Raw genomic sequence first — 16652 nt, 5'->3', positions numbered from 1 at the left:
ATATTTAATTGTAAAATAGCATAAGGGCTGACTGGTTATCAGTAAACCTTTCTGTCCTCTACACACGAGTCCTTGCTTTTTACAATGCAAAACCCTGAAATAAGAGACGCCAGACCTTCTGTGAAGTACAGGAAAGTACTAGTTTTTATTCCTTCATAATCAAACTTCACAAACAGCTTGAACTTGTACAATACCTCAGAGAGTGAAAATTACAAAAAAAGTGCTGGTAACATTTACAAAAATCATCCTTACTTAGCAACAATCAGTTTATTCTTCCACACTTTTTTTAGTCTTTTGTATTAAGGCTTAATACTTCTGTATAAAGTATATGCAAGATAAGTCTTCACAGTTTTTCGAAAAAAGTCACAATATTATGTAACATAATGAAGCTTTACGGCTATTTTCTTTATAATAACAAATACACATCACTGGTAAATATATGTGAAATACAGGGCTTATTGTAAAATGGCAAGTAATGATACTGTTTGCTGAGATAAATTGATTCCACACACTGTTATAGGAAAGTGTTGACATACCATTGCTATAACTGAACAAGGAGGAAAGAGAAAATGAAAAGCAGAAAACACTCAGGAGATCGCCTCCAAACTTTGGCACATCCCATGAAACAACTTCACAAATATGTGTCGGACTATTTTGGAAATCATATTGTATGGAAGAAGAGCTAAACTGGCATCAGTGAAACATGCTGGGTAGTAAGGTGCTAAATCAGAGATATTACAATGCCAGCCTCTTTTCTCACATGGACGACATGAATAAGGTGCATTTGAAAGACTCATAGCATGTCGTGTTTTTTTTTTATTGTCAACAAAATAGGTGATACATACAAGATTTAAAAACAACAGTTTGACCAATTGTCTTGAGGCGACCTCGTATACATGCAATTTCATGGATGAGAGCGTGACTATCTCCTGCACGAGTTACTCCTAACTGTGACATGTGAAAGTAAAAGCTGTTTTGTATGTAATCATGGTATGTCTATCATTTTTTAACATTTTTTTTCAAAATTTTTATTGTTTTTTTTTTTTTACTGTAGAAATTGTGACAAACTTGATAAGGAGATGGAATTGAAAACTGAATGCAGAACTAAGCCAAGATATATTCACAAGATCCTCTAAGCTGCACTGGTTTACAGGTCAACAGATGAGAGCTCTAGCCCTAAAACTTACCAATTCACCCTCATGCATACTGTACGGTTAAAGTGACGCAACAAGCTTGCTTAAATAGTCCACATCACGAAAAGCAATTTGGTTTTTAGTGCAAACACAATTGGCTGGCTTCAGCTTCTCAATAATTACAAGCTCACCAAGGAGATTACAAGAAGGCACATACTTATGCTTCCTCTAACACGCAACATATTTAGACAAACCGCAACATCTTTCAACAACACCACAAAGCGGTGAAAACAGGAAAGCTACTACATCCAGATAATGGTGAAATTTCACTGAATTATTGTAAAAATTTACACCAATGACAGAAAGTCAAGCGTGACGGTGTTGAGTGACCTCATTAAAAAATGGATGGAACAGATTCTCAAGTGATGGCGATGAGAGAAAGGTGCATTTCGTTTTGTAGTTTTTTTTCTCTCTCCTTAAATGAGTTTTATTGTTTGCCTTTTTAAAGCATTTCGGACAAATGGACAGGTGTGTATGAGAGTGGGCAGCTGGTTTGTCTTTTGGTTTTTGGTGGAGTTACGTACAGTATGTTTGCTGATAGATGGAAAATGGCGGCATGTGTGATAAAGACAGAAGAGTGACGAATGGGAATCTTCCCTCATGCATCCCCATGTCTTTCTGATTAACAAGAGCGGCTTGATTTGTCCAACAATCACAAGGAGGAAACAACAGGTTTTTTTTTGTTTGCGTAATGCCCCTTAATAAATTTTTGGACACTATTACTCAAGGGATAAGTGCTGGATAATACCAAAAATAAACTGCTACGTACAGTAACACACAAATGTGCATTTCAAAAAACCAATTCTGTACCTTTCATTACAAAATAAAAATAATAATCACCATTTACTCAGCATTCCCACTGTGGGCAGACAACGGTTGGATGATATCAGTGAATTATATTGCTTTTTGAAGAAAGAAGACCAAAATAAGTCTAGTGCAAATCTCTTTTCGGGTTTGAGAAGTGGTGGTTGATGCAAAAAAATACTTTTCTTTTTTTTCCAATAGCAACAACCAGATGATTGGGATCAGTGGATTGCTGTCAAGTGGTATCCCTTATATCAGTACAAAAATGATCATAATATGCAACAATTTGGAAGGAAAAAAGACCTAATAAATATTCCCTATTATGCGCAACCCCTAAATGTAATTAACCAGCACAAACAAAATAAAAATCCACATTGTCATCCATCTACAGACTGGTGTTAGAGCGACCATGCTTTTTTTTGTGTGCAGTTTTGTCCATTCAAAAAACATCTCTCTACGTGGAAAATGTTGTCAAATCTCCCTCCTGTCCAGTGTTTGACAAATTACATTACAAAACGTTCCTTGCACATTTTTCAAAAACAGCAGTCAATACATTTCAAACAAGCTTGTCTCATAACAATAATATAATATAATAATAAAATACAAAGCAACTTGGAGCATAAATTATTCAAAAAACAAACTGAAAACACGTTACTGCAGCATATATTTCAGGGTTTGCTTAGTTGTGATGTTAGAACTAAACCGTGACTACAACAGCTCCACTTCCGCCGAGTTATGAAAAAGGATGTCTTTTTGCCTGGGTAATAGTAATTAAAATAGCGAGCTAACATAAGAAAAAAAAAAAAGAAAAAGAAAAAAACCTAACAAAATATACACATCTCACAATTTAACTCAAGTGCATTTTTTTTTTTCTCTTTACAAAAGCATCTACAAACAAGATATGGCAGCAATAAGCTTGACAACAACCTACAAGAGGGACCAACATTGTCCAATGTGATTTCATGTCCTATTTCTGAGCATTTAAGGATACAAATATACAGCAGATTCACCTATTCAGATCAACATTAGAAATATTGTCAAATTCTGCCAAAACAATTTACATTCACTTTGCAGTATTGTGCTGCTTTTACAAAAATAGATGAACACATTTGGACCACATTGTAGTGTAATTTTTCCGGCGTTTGGTTTTGTAAAATAAACTGTAAGCGGGTGGTAATGGTGGCTGGCACTGATTAATGCTTTTGATCGGAGTTTAGTCTCATTTATTTTTTAAAATTTCTGAGACTAAAAGGTTTTTGTATGATTCGTTCTTTTTTTGGCTTCAGAAGCAACCTACAAAAATGTGCAAACTTAAAATCTTGGTCCATCTCAAGTATATAAATGGTTAAATGCATACGACTAAACAAAGTCAAAAGGGGAATCTACAAAAAAAAAATGAAAGAAATATTTGACAAACTATAAGGGAGCAGGAGTCAACACTAGATGTGTGCTAGGTGTGCAGAAAATTCAACCAATGTAACCTCATTTTTCCTGGAACAATGCAACACGTCTTTTTTTTTTTTTTGCTGTCCGATTAATTTTCTATTTTTGTTGCATGTCTTATAAAAATCTATTTTGGTCTACAACAGGCAAGTAATCGCACGATCACAAAAACTATAAACAACCAATAAGTGATCAAGTGACAAAAGCATAGATAGACTCTGACAAGCACCCTGCGCGAAGAAGAAGAAGAAAAAAAACTCAACAAACTGAAGCGTCAAGCCTGATCACAACAAGAACAAAACTGTCCTCCAGAAAACTTAAAACATCTGCACCTTCTTTGGTTTGGGAGCAAAAAAAATAAAAAAAAATAAAAAAAACATTGTCTGAAACACTTTTTTTTTTTTGTCCACCGTCTTACTCGTTACTATGGCCCCATTCACTCCGGCTGCTCTGATGTGTGCGCTCGCCACGGAGGGAGACAAGAGGGCCTGTACAGCAGCACCAAGGAAAACCAGTCCGACCCAGAGCTCAGCCCGGAAGACCCCTCTGATGGGAGATGAAAACCCCACTTCCCCACTGCATTGTAAACTATGTACATGGCAATGCACGCTTTTTTTTTTTTTTCCTTCTTTCTTTCTTTCTTTCTTTCTTACAACCACCTTCCCACAAAAGATCTACCATTTAATGCTGGAAAAAAATCTGCTTTTTTCTTTTTCCTTTCTTCTTTTCAAATTTTGGAAAGTGAAAACACCAGACAAGAAGCTGGAATGTTCTAGACAGGAATGCAAGTGTTTCTTTTCTTTTTTTTTCCTTCTTTTTTTTGTGTGTGTGTGTGTTACAATACAGAGAGCGGGGACTGAGCTGAGAAGACGGCAACAATGACAGACTAGTGTAGGTGTGATCTTGAATTACTTAAGTACACCTCAAAGATCGAACAAAAAGCCATAAAATAGCAGAGAGAGAGAGAGAGAGAGAGGAAAAAAAAAAGGTTGTATAGACGTGACTGCAGAGAAGTTACCAGCAAATAGTAAGAACTGCATGTTTTGAGAAAGCATTGTACTAAATCATAGACTATGTTATGTTATAGCTTAGATAGCTGCGTAAAGCTCATTGAGAACTACAATCTGGCTGTGTGGAGTGATGTGGCTATTGATGCTATATTGTTAAGTATAGTGTCGGATGAAAGGGACTAGCTATATCACCTTGCCTATATTTTCAATGTATTCTATTAGTTCTAAATGAAATAAAATGACAGAAGTGTGTGTCTTTGTAAATCATAGCTCTTTTCTCCTATTGGTTGAAAGTATGAAAAGTGGAGGATTTTTAAAGTCGAAAAAATTCATTGCACTTTTTTTCTTTTTTCCTCAGAAATAATTTGAATGTTTTTTTTGTTTTTTTTTTCTCCTCCCCGTTCGCTATTGTTTTAATTAAAAATAAATTTGGCAGAGAACAGTGGATGGAGAAGGTGAAAGAAGCGGCTCTAGTAATTGGTCCACGGGGGATGTTTTAATAAGCCAATCGCAAAGCTTTTTATCTCACTCATTTTAGAAACTGCCTAAATTGTGTGGCCATTTCTCCACCATATTCTCCCAGCCAGTACCGTGTTTTCAAGTCCCAGTAAACCAATCACTTAAATCCCTCCTTGCACAAAAAATTTCTGTGGCGTTCCTTTATCTCTCGCCAAAATGTCTTCCAAATAATTTCGGGAGGGAAAAAATAATAATGACTTTTTTTTTTATTGCTCTGAGCTTGCCTCTTACAAATTCCATAAGGGAGGGGAAAAATGAGGGGTGGAAGAAAAAAAAAAAAGCTGTCGATCATCTGAAAATGTATGAATGTGTTGGGAGGGAGGGAGGGCAGTGGCTTGCATGTTTTGAGAGGTTTACTACAAAGGTCAATGGGTCACTCGCGGACCAATCAAAAAGCTGTTACCGAAGCAGAAAAACCCTCCCGTTACAGTAGGAACCAGTGGAGCCGCTGACATCACTTGTTGCCATGCAAACTTGGAAATGTTCATTCCCAAAAATACACCAGGTTTTTTGCCAGGCAGTGTGTGTGTGTGTGTGTGTGTGTATGTGGCTGTGTGTGTGAGGCTAGGGGATGTCTGGCTCCCTCTGGTGGTCGTAAAGCACCACTGACCTTTTGCCCCCTCGCAGATACAGTACATTACAGTATATGGCTTGTTTGCGGCTTGGACTGAGGCAAGTATTTGTAAGTGGCAAGCGAGCAAAGCAATAACAAGACTTTGAAAACCCTCCAGCATGTACAGTATAGACATAAAGTTGTATGGATAAAACATCTGGACATTTTAAAGGGTTCTCTGGGGATCACGACCAGCAGGTTTGCAGTATAGTAGCATAAATAGTACTTTCTGTATCTGTATAGCTGTGCAATGTAGGAGAGAAAAACTATGAATCCTCTGTTATAGTTGCTGTAATATGTACTGATAGGCACTTGATAGGCATATTCCCTATATCCCAAAAGGTATTGTATACTCTCAAACTATCTGTAATCTTTCTCTGTGTGGACACCATGACTTAAATATATATTTGTATTCACTATAATGCGTAGTATTGTAGAAGGACAAAGATGCAGTGAACTGTATTTCAAAGTAAAAGGTGTATATGCAGACAGACAGGTATTGACGGACGTTTTCTTTTTTCAAAATAAAATGTTCTAAACATGCCCCTTAACCCTTTTTACTGATTTTTTTTTTTGTTATTTCCTTGTTTGTTATGTATATGCATATATTATAGTACACTGTGAAAATATTACTATCCAGTCGCGTGAAGCTATGTATAAACAACACCACTATTATCACCAGAAATAAAATAAAAAGCGGATAAAATTATATGAATTGAACATACGGCAAGCAGGACAACATTGTATTGTAGACCCTGTGTTTCTACGCTAAGATAAACAGAACAGTAATATATTGGGAGACACATTACAAACAGCTGCAAGCTCAAGGCTATTATCTACGACTCATAAGTACTTTGTTCTGGAAAAATATGGTACAGTTTGCAAACATAAACTATTTTTCATCAACCTAACAACAAGAAGAAGCACGAGTATTTTCTGGATGTTTTTTTTTTTTTGTCTTTTGACCGATTTTTTTTTTTTGCAACGTGTAAAAAGAGAATGACTACCACGAGTAGCTGAAGGAGAAGGAATATCATATCATATGGAGAGTGTGATACCAAAAAAGGATTTCTGGAGAAGGCCTGGGATTTCTTTTTTTTTTTTGTTGCTATAGCACATAGTTATGACACTAGACAAGAGTTTCTTCCCCCTATATTTCAAAAGCCCGCTCTGCTATCAAAAAACACCACTATGATACAACACGACAGCGGACAAGTTATTAACGCTTATCCGGGTCAAATTGGCTACTTTTGATATTGTGACACAAAAAGGAGAGAAAAAAAAAAAAAGTCTAAAAGGAACAATTGATAGTAGTGAAGTTGAGAAATCATAAAAACCGACGTTGAGCTACTTAACTACTACTGTATTTAGACCAATGATACAACAAAGCTGGTTGAACTATAGCTACAGTCAATAGTGCATTTTTGATATATGTGTTCACACAAAAATAATATGCGAAAAAAGTTACGGTGTCATGTAGGAATGCTAGATAACATACAGTGAAAAATTCTCTGCCTTTGCGTTGTTGTTGTTATTTTTTTTTTTTTCTGATAGATGATTTTGGCAGTGTTAAACTCGAAACAGACAACTTCAATGAGCTGTGTGCCAGAAAAACATGTGGCAATACTGTTGGAGAGAGATTTCGGCAGTTGCTTATAGTATAATCTATTTAGTGCATTGTCTGTTAAGGCAAGAGATTCACCCTCCACGTGCTGTGTAGAGACAAATATAGCACTACTACTAGCATGCAGCAATATCACCGTCCTGGCAACAGCTACAACAAGAACCATACACTTTTTTTTAGGTATATATGCAGACCAGAGAGGACAGGCCCAATCAAATGTTCAATAATGTGCTACTTTTTTTATCCCGTGGACCTCCCCGCTGTTTCTCTCACACATTTACAGTCTATAGTAGCAGTTGGTCAACAAGGCAGGACCTCAGAAGTGTCACAGGCCGTCTATGAGCCCGAAGAAGAGCTGCTTCTCATAGTACCTGTGCTGCATATTGCAAAGGAAGCCCTACAGTTCATATTCACCACTTATCAACAGTTTGATTAGGCTGACGACACACAGACACTCACACTAACACTAAGGACTGTGCACAAAGGGACAGATACCGAAGAAGCTGCATTCCTCCCACACACTACAGTGGTCTAGGACACAGTTACTGTATGTTACACGCACACACACATAGTTTAAGTATTATTTATATCATCATCATTAACTCCGGCCACTAGACTCGCATAGCATTACTAACTGTTGTTTGGATTGGATGTTCTCAAAAGAAAATCTACTTCTGCAAATATAAAAAGTGTTATAGGGAAGTGATGCCATTAAAAATGAATCCAGACGTTGATGAGCACATTGACAGAGTAAAATCAAATGCTTGCCTAATAACAGAATATATGGTAACTGCAAGCTCTAACTAAAGCCAAGAAGTATTGAAGTACGTATGAAGAAGTCTACAACCAATGTCGAATGAAAAAAATATTTTCTATAATTATATCTCTGTTAACAGTAGTGCACTTATTGGTTTAAGCAGTGCAACGTATATGCAAGAAAATAATGCAGTCCACTTGTCAAAGATTGAAAAAGGTTTTTTTGTTCTTTTGAAAATTGAATACGCCCATTTCAAGAAAATAATAAAATATTAATCACAGGCATTTAAAGAAAATGTGCAAAGTAGCACTTTTTTCTGACACTACAGCAGTCTTTTCCAGACCACCGTATGCTGTTAAACAACACAGCTGAGAGAGTTTGCTCCCACTTTCGAGCTACTCCTTCAGTCTGCAGTTGCATGTGTGTGTTTGTGTGTGTCCTAACTGAAGAGACGATACAAAATGATTATCACAAAGCGTCAGATGTAGTGATGCATGAACACATTAATGTCCAGTCTACTCTGCACATGCTGTATCTAGGCTGTAGAAAACAGGAATGTATACTACTGTCTAATGTCTACACCATGTGGTATTTCAGAAACAAAGCTACTTGTTTTCCTTCGCGCCTCTAATTCCTCTCACAGCGTCGCAGGCCATTTGAGCCTCAGGGAGAGCCAATCCATCAGGCGCAATTAGCTGCCAGCTGCTAAAATGGCTTTGCGATCGTAATGAACAGGTTACACAGCGACGCCAGGATCACGGTGGTATTTATTTTCAATTCAAATTTGATTCAAATTGAAGTCGTCCCTCTTTAACACCATTTGAATCAACAAGTAGCCTATCCCCACCTATTCTATATCATTAGATTATCAAATCAAAACAATGGAGCTTAGTCCAAAGAAACCATTTTTGATTTCTATCCACATCCCGTAACAGTCAGGTGCAAGTGAAGAGCAGCAGTTATGAAGGAGAATCGCATATTTGAGCCTGCCATAACTGTGGATGTAAAAGGCCTTGTTCTCGTTCTAAAATGGAAGAGGTCCACTAGCCTTAACAGTCTTTAAAGATATTAGTGGCAGTGTATGCAGTGACTTCAACTTCAAACTTCAGAAAAAATATTTTTGCTCAAATACCGTCTCATCCTCACACCTCAATTTAGTACAAAAGCATTAGATGCATGGAGAACAATTATTAACAGAAGTGATGCTCGCTCTGATAGGATGAGACACTTCAGTAAGATGACTGGTTGATACTGTTGAACAATTGCATTAGAATCCCTTAATAACATGGGAATACATTAAAACCAGTGTCAAATTAACTACTCTCATTTTATTTGACAGAAGAAGGCAATCTTGTGACTGTCAGTATTTTTAGAGGGAATAATAACTCCACCCACAATTCTGCTTATTGTTGTTGTAAATGGTACCACAGTAAGCTTGGACACAGAGAGTTTCCAAACTGGTCAGTATGGGTTTGTCTGCCGTGAGTTTGACTTCAGGCAGCGCTCACACACACACACACACACACAGGGCTGGGCACACGCACACTCACCTACACTACAGTGTGTCTGCGTGTCTGTGATCACTCTAGGCCTTTCGGTAGTGTTCAACACATAAATCACTATTTAGGAAAGCATACATTTAGAGGCCTGTAGTTCGGATCCATCCAGTAGATCAATATCAAACTACTAAGCCTTAAGGCCACCATCATTTTTTTCTTTTAGAATAAGAGAAAACAAAAAGTTTTTGGGAAACTTAATGTGCCAGTGTCTATACTCATTATTCTTCATACATCAAAAAAAAAAAGAAAAAAGAAAATCTAGTGCCATTTATTTGTCATTCTTTTTTGAAAGAGTTTATCTTTTTGTACTTATCCATCAGGGACATGCTTTCGCATGTGGTCATTGAAGTTGTCAATTTGCTCGAACTTGGCAGGGCAGACGGAGCACACATAGGTGGTCCCTTCTTGGCAGCTGGCCTCAGCAGCGACACCCACACCCGTCCCGACGGCACCCACGCCCGCCCCTCCGCCCACAGGCATGGCCAAGGCCACCACGCCTGCCCCGGGCTCGGGCACTGCCATGGGCATGGGGATGGACACAGGGCCGGACGTGATGCCGGTATCCGGCATACCCATCACTGAGCCCCCAGCGCAGTGCAGCGCCATATGACGCTCCAGCAGCGTCTTGTGGGAGAACTTCTTTTTACAGATGTAGCATTCGTAGGACTTCTCTCCACGGTGCAGCCGCATGTGCACGTTGAGCGAGCTCTTCTGGGTGAAGCGCTTGTTGCAGATGCTGCACTGGTAGGCGCGCACCCCTGTGTGTGTCACCATGTGTTTGATTAAGTAATCCTTCAGGGAGAACGAGCGCCAACAGATGCTGCACTGATGAGGCTTCTCACCTGGAGGTAAACAAGGACAGCATTAAGGCCGAATAGAGGAGACTGCAATGGGACAATTAGGACCTAAAGTGCATTTGTCACATCTCTACATTCACTGCCCTCTGCGCTTTAAGTTAAGTATAATACCCTTGTAAATGTTGCGTCTTTACACGGATCATGTAAATGAGAGCAATAAAAGACAAGTGTATGAGCCTCTCCCCTGCTCACGTCCAAACCTGGAGCACTAGGCTGTTGTTCTACTTTGCATTTGGAAACAAAGGTGCGAGTGAGAACACAGGTGTGTTATCATAATGATCAAAGTGAGACATATGTGTTGCAGCCAGTAGAGATTTGGTTCAAGGCGAATGGTAAAGCGACTGGAGTCCTGCCAGTGATGTTGGCGCCACATAAACGACGTAACAGCTTTAACTGTAAACTTTAGCAGTAACACCGAGCCTGCAGCCAGACGTGTTACTTTGCCATCGGAGGAGCTCACCTCGGGCTAGAATTATTTAAACCTGTGTCATCTTGTTACACCAGCAGATCTGTTAAGTCCCGTGCTAAAGAAGTGTTTCTCCTTCTCTTGAAGACTAAATGTAGTCATTGTTAAGTAAAAAAATCTTTCTTTTTTTTTTATTAAAAAAGAGAATAGCTTGATGCTTTTACTGTAACCACATGGCGAGTGCTGCATCATTAATTTCTCACACAGTCTGTCTGTGCCATTAACTTAATATGTGAAAATAACACTTGCATGTGATTCTTGGAGCAAACTGTGCTCCTCATTAATCTAATCTAGTTCTTTGATTTTTGGGTGAACTCTTGCCTGTTTTCAAGATCAATATAAAGATATACATATTTTTCAATGTATTATGTTGTTATTCTACATTTATTAGGTGCGAGTTATATCTAATTCTAAACCAAATCAAGCAGTCGTTGTGAAGAGACACATTCTGTTTTAGCAAAATAGGAATGCTGCAAAAAAGGCAAAATAAAATAAATCCTCAATATCTATCTGCTATCGATAAAAAACAACCTGGTTTCAGTAATTGTGGTCTGTTGCCACTGCTCCTTTACGGCACAAGCTTGTTCTCACCAGATCAACGTGACGAACTGGTGGATATCGCTTTAGACCAAAAAGCAAATGCTCAGTGACTTTGCCTCACAGAATTGTGTGAAGGGATTTGTATTGTTTTAGATAAACGTGGCTCTTTGAAAAGGCACTGATTTCCGTGCGTTGTATCTAAATGATTCTCTCTCAAGGTATCTCTCCAGCTCTAATATCGGAGGGAAATCATTTTAATATAAAAAAAAAAACAGTTTGTATATTTACGCCTGAAACGCCCTTTTTAAAAGTGCCATATTGATAAAAGTTAATCAATTATAACATTGAAATTTTAAACATACATGTGAAGTGAAAATTAATTTCTCAGCCATTATTTACATATTTAGAGCTTTTTTGATTAAACCATTTTCACCATGCTTTCACCTTGTAGTGTGAACGCAACCATCCAAAATCAAGTTTGAAAGAAGTAATGACTTGTGGCACAGGTTTGAAATTTGATCTGCCACCTGAGACATGTTATGAGGAGTGTTATCGCGCCTCTCAAAGTTTCTCTTTGCTGTTTCTAATTAATAAGAATATTTAATTAACTCTTTCATACAGAGAACAAGGGGGAGTTCCTACTTCTTACTAAAATAATGAAATACATAAGAGACAACTATGAGCAGCAAGCTATACGTCATTTGGACAGTTTACCATTGTTTTGTACAAGGTACTAAACAATGTTAAACATTATAGTGCGTAAAGTGAAAAAGTTACATATTTTCAGACTCAGACTCACCAGTGTGGACAAACATGTGTTTGACGTAGTTCTGTTTGGCAGTAAAGGTCTTACTGCACAGAGTGCATTCGTAGGGCTTCTTCTCCCCCTGAGTCAGTCCGGCTGCTGCCTGCTGCTGCACTGGCGATTGCGGGATGGGCAGAGGATTTGGGAATGAAGGCATGGCAGGAGGCGGCACTGCCACAAACGGGGGCTGCGGCTGACCGGGCAGGTATAGGAAAGGCTTGCTGTTGCTGGGTGACTGAGTAGGGAAGAGAGTAGGCAAGAAGGTGCTGCCAGCACCCATGACTTGGTGATTGCTGGGCACACTGAGCGGCATCCTCAGGTTGCTGGTGTGAGTAGTGTAGTGTGGGGCACTTGACAGTGGGTGGGACATGACAGAATTCTGCAGGGGTTGCATCATGTGACTGTCATTAGTGCTGTGGGACATATCTGCATCCTCCATGTCCTGGGCCTGTTCTGGGGACGAGTCATTGACCTCTATTTGCACAGAAGCACTTTCTGAATGCTGGGATTCGCCCACCCCCTCTCGGTTGAAGCCTGACATGAAGGACTGCTGATCTGTGGCCTCCGGCTCATTACTCAGAGTGGAGCTCACCCCGGAGTCAAAGCTCTCTCCTTTGGATTCACTCTCTGCCGTGTGGTCCCCATCCTCCTGGCACTCGGACAGGGGCTCATAGCAGCTGTACTCGTCCACATCCTCCTGCTTGATCTGCACTCGGATGGGTCTGGACTGTTTACGACAGTGGGTGGACTCAGAGAAGCGGTCCACCTGTTGTGAGCGCTCCTGCAGCCGGTTGATCCAGGGCGGGTCTTGTGTCTGATGATCCTTCTGAAGGCCCAGAGCGTGCTCGTAGTTTGTGGTCAGGGGGCTGATGTAGAGGGAGCGATCCTGTTTACCGTTCTGAGACAGACTGGTGTAGCCGTACAGCGAGGTGAGAGTGCGCTCCATGTTCTGCTGTGATGATGTTTGTATATAGCTGGACTCTGCATCACTGCTCGGTCCAGAGGTGCCAGACTCAGGTGTCCCACGCGGGGTGTCCTGTCCCGAGTCAACGGGGATGACAGGGAAGCCGCCCGGCCCAGGCAGGCCCACGTTTTGGGACACGATGCGTGTGCACTCATCGATGACGGTTTTGATCTGGAGGATGCTGGCAGCGGTGAGGATCTGCAGTGCCTCAGACTGAGACACGCGCAGGATCCCACTGTACATAAAGTCTATCAGCTTCTGGATGGACTGCACCGAGACCACGGAGGGGATCTCGATGTCGCTGTACCCCAGCAGCAGCTTGTCTTGAAAAAAGGGGCTCCCAGCGGCCAGCACACAGCGGTGAGCGCGCAGCATACTTCCATGGATCCGAACCGTCACGTCACAGAAGTGCCCACGGTTGCGCTGCTCATTGAGGGTCTCGAGTACAGAGTTGCTGAAGTTGTGAAGATTGATGTTATGAATGCGCTCGGTCATCCCCTTGGAACTGAGGTCACCTGCAATCGCAAGACACGCACCAATGAGAACAATGAGCGTCTTGCAAAGTTAAAATAAATACAAAATTATAATATAGCCATTCAAGATGCTGGAGTCTATAATAATATGCTAAATAAAGTACATTAAACAAGTGTGCATAATCTAATCTCCTTTGGTTTTTCACTCGTCCTGGCACATGGTTGCACCTGTGTGGTTCCCTACTCCACCATTAGATGGAGCACTGGGCTCACAGGACATGGGCCTCTTTTGTTAGCCATGTGTTCACTATGATGGCGCTCACTGTCCATTAGACAGCTCTGAGATGTGACCTGGCTGATCTGTGCTCAGAAGTTACAACATGTTTATTCTTGGTCTTGAACCAAACGGGTAAATACGTTACGCCGCAAGTCAAGTACGCATTTACGAAACTTATCTTGACTTTTGATTCGTATGAAATGTATTGCTTTGCACGTAAAGAGGCGTAACTTTTTAATAAAGCAGTTTTGAGGGATAAATAAAACAGGCTTTTGTTCTCCTCAAAACAGGGTGCCGTGGTGTAAAATATTTTGTAACCATTAGTTTCCACAGTGACAGTAACATAAAAAGTCTATTTATAAACTCTGTATATGATGAAATCCCGTGTAACCCATTCAAAGTAGTTTCACGATCCATACCATAGACAAAGTAAACAGATGTGTTACAAAAACACATTTAACACCGCTGCAAAGGTAAGAGACTAGTGCCACGAAACAAAAAAGTGCGCTTATATCGAACTGCAATTGCTTTTCTTGAAATGCCACGAACGTCTGCGGCGTAAAAAAAAAAAAAAAAAGTTGAAGTCCGCGTTACTCACAGTCCGAAGCCGTCGTGAGTGGTCTGAGTTGGGGCTGGTGATGGAGGTGCGGGTCAGGCGTCAGTTTTGCTGCTGGTGTTGGCGACTGCTCAGAGGCCGGCGCTGTTCGCTCTGCTGTCACTCCAGTCGGCCCAAATCATGTGTTGCTCTGCCACGATGTTTGGAGGGAGGAGAGAGAGGGAGAGGGAAAAAAAAAAAGACAAAGACAAATCTTAATAGCACACACACACACAGACTCAATGTTATTGCCACTCCCTTAATGAACCCGATCACGGTAGCACCAGATATCTACCCCGCAACACGCTGCAACAGATGCGAGAAGAAGAGGAGTTTTTTACACACAGACCAATGGCGGGCCCGTGCACACATGACCTCCAATTACAAAGCAAGGGTGGAAATAAGATTGTTTTTTTTATGGTTTAGATCTGTGGTTATCTCTGCGAATGGGCAGTAAAACCACGCCCGCCTAAATAAATTACTTTGCATGAAAGAAAAAAAACAAAAGAAAAAAAAAAACACATACACCAGATTTCAAATTTTGGCAAACAAGAAAGTGCGCCGAGATGCAGCATTTTTTCCCCCAAACTTGTATGCGCACAGTTTGTTTTAGCGATAATAGAAAGAGTCCAATTTCTTAACACACGAGCTATTGATTCGAACACACAAGAAAAGCATTGAACAACATTTAGGCATGTGACGGGCTGATTTGGGTGAGACTTTGCACAATCTTTTTTATACTACACACATCCAAACATTGGGAAAAATTTGACCTCGCAGCTGGGGACAAAATGATGCAAACCACATTAAAAGTCTCATGGTATCATTTAAGGTCACGCTGTCTGAAGAAGCCATGCAAAATGCCCTTGTGCTATTCACAAACGATTCCACTCTCATTAGTCGCATGCTGCTGGTAAGGCCTTCTTTCGGCAGAGTAACTATCAACGCTGTAAAACAACTTCAGAGAGGGGAACGGGAATACGTTATTTAGGTAGAAATGAAATGAAAAGAAAAAATAAATCACTTCCCCATCGGTCAGCCTCACCTGCAGTTGCCACCCAACTAACGAAGAAGCAGCAGCCAAATCACGCCACAAGATTTGACCAGACCTGCACCAAAGCCTTGCCGCATACTGCACTTCTTAGTCAAGCAACATACCTAAGTAAACACTTGTGTAACATCAATGCACCTCCAGGGTTTTTTCGACGAAGTTTTAAAAGCCACACATGAAAGAATTCACAGCCAAAATCCGGTTGATTGGTGCAAGACTCTTTTTGAATGGGGGGATTCATGTTGCAATGAAAAGAATGAGTGTTTTGAGCGTGATTGTCAATGTGTTGCAGCCTTGATTGTACATGTACAGTTATCTCCGGAATGGCTGGAAAAAAAATATATAGAAGAAAGTATAATACTCTGACGGCCTCGATTTTGTGAAAGACTTTTTACAATCATTCTAACTTTCTAACTCCGTGGCTAATAACAATGCCACGGCAAAAGGCACTGTCTGCTGAGTTGCACAGTTGTATGGTGAGTCTGTTGACAATAAACTCACTCAAACGTACTGACACCAGACACCACTTTATGTAACCAGTGCGTTTATATAAGCTCAAATGTTCAGGCCAAGCAGCCACCATTTTGGAGTTTCCGAGTTAAAACAGTAGGCCTATAAGCTTGCTAATAATATCCCGGTAGGGTTAGGATAAAGTGCCCTTGATACAACTATAGTAAAAAGTTATACATTTGTGTTTTAGTTAGTGGTTGTTTAATAAGTTGCCCTTAAGATCATATAACTGGGCACGTAGTTATGATATCTGAGATAAAAGAGCAAAGAGCAAAGCTTGAATTTTCTATTTTATTTCTAAATCAGTTGAACATTAGTGTTGGGAAAAATCGATTGATGAAAACCTATGGTGTTTTTAAAAGACTACTGTAGTGCATATATTTGAATGAAATAATAAAATCTCGAACCATAGCTACACATTCCACTTTTATTCTTTAATGCAGCTGCAAAAACGTGACTGGAACATTTTAATAACATACATGGAGTTATGGAGAGTAATTTTCGAGTGTCAGTCAAAGGAAACGGGATGTTGTAAGAAACTGACAGCGAGATGTGATACTTTTTTCGTCCTTGGCGTTTTGTCTTCAGACCA

General features: G+C 40.0%; 1 protein-coding gene across 3 annotated transcripts in view; it reads right to left on the bottom strand.

Moving 5' to 3' along the window:
- Positions 1-982: 982 nt before the first annotated feature.
- zbtb20 (zinc finger and BTB domain containing 20) overlaps positions 983-16652 on the bottom strand; it is a 30503-nt gene continuing 14833 nt past the window's right edge. For all 3 annotated transcript variants that reach the window (XM_079565518.1, XM_079565520.1, XM_079565519.1), the window contains exons 2-4: positions 14503-14650; positions 12185-13669; positions 983-10364 (exon numbers count right to left, since the gene is read on the bottom strand). In XM_079565518.1, the coding sequence (XP_079421644.1) occupies positions 9832-10364; positions 12185-13649 (1998 nt within the window). In that variant the 5' untranslated portion in view covers positions 13650-13669; positions 14503-14650 and the 3' untranslated portion in view covers positions 983-9831. The remainder of the gene's footprint in view (positions 10365-12184; positions 13670-14502; positions 14651-16652) is intronic.

This window comes from Gobius niger (genome assembly GCF_951799975.1).
Source record: "Gobius niger genome assembly, chromosome: 11".
Taxonomy (NCBI): domain Eukaryota; kingdom Metazoa; phylum Chordata; class Actinopteri; order Gobiiformes; family Gobiidae; genus Gobius; species Gobius niger.
The sequence above is the reverse complement of the archived record's forward strand: the minus strand, read 5'-3'. Positions and strand labels throughout refer to the sequence as shown.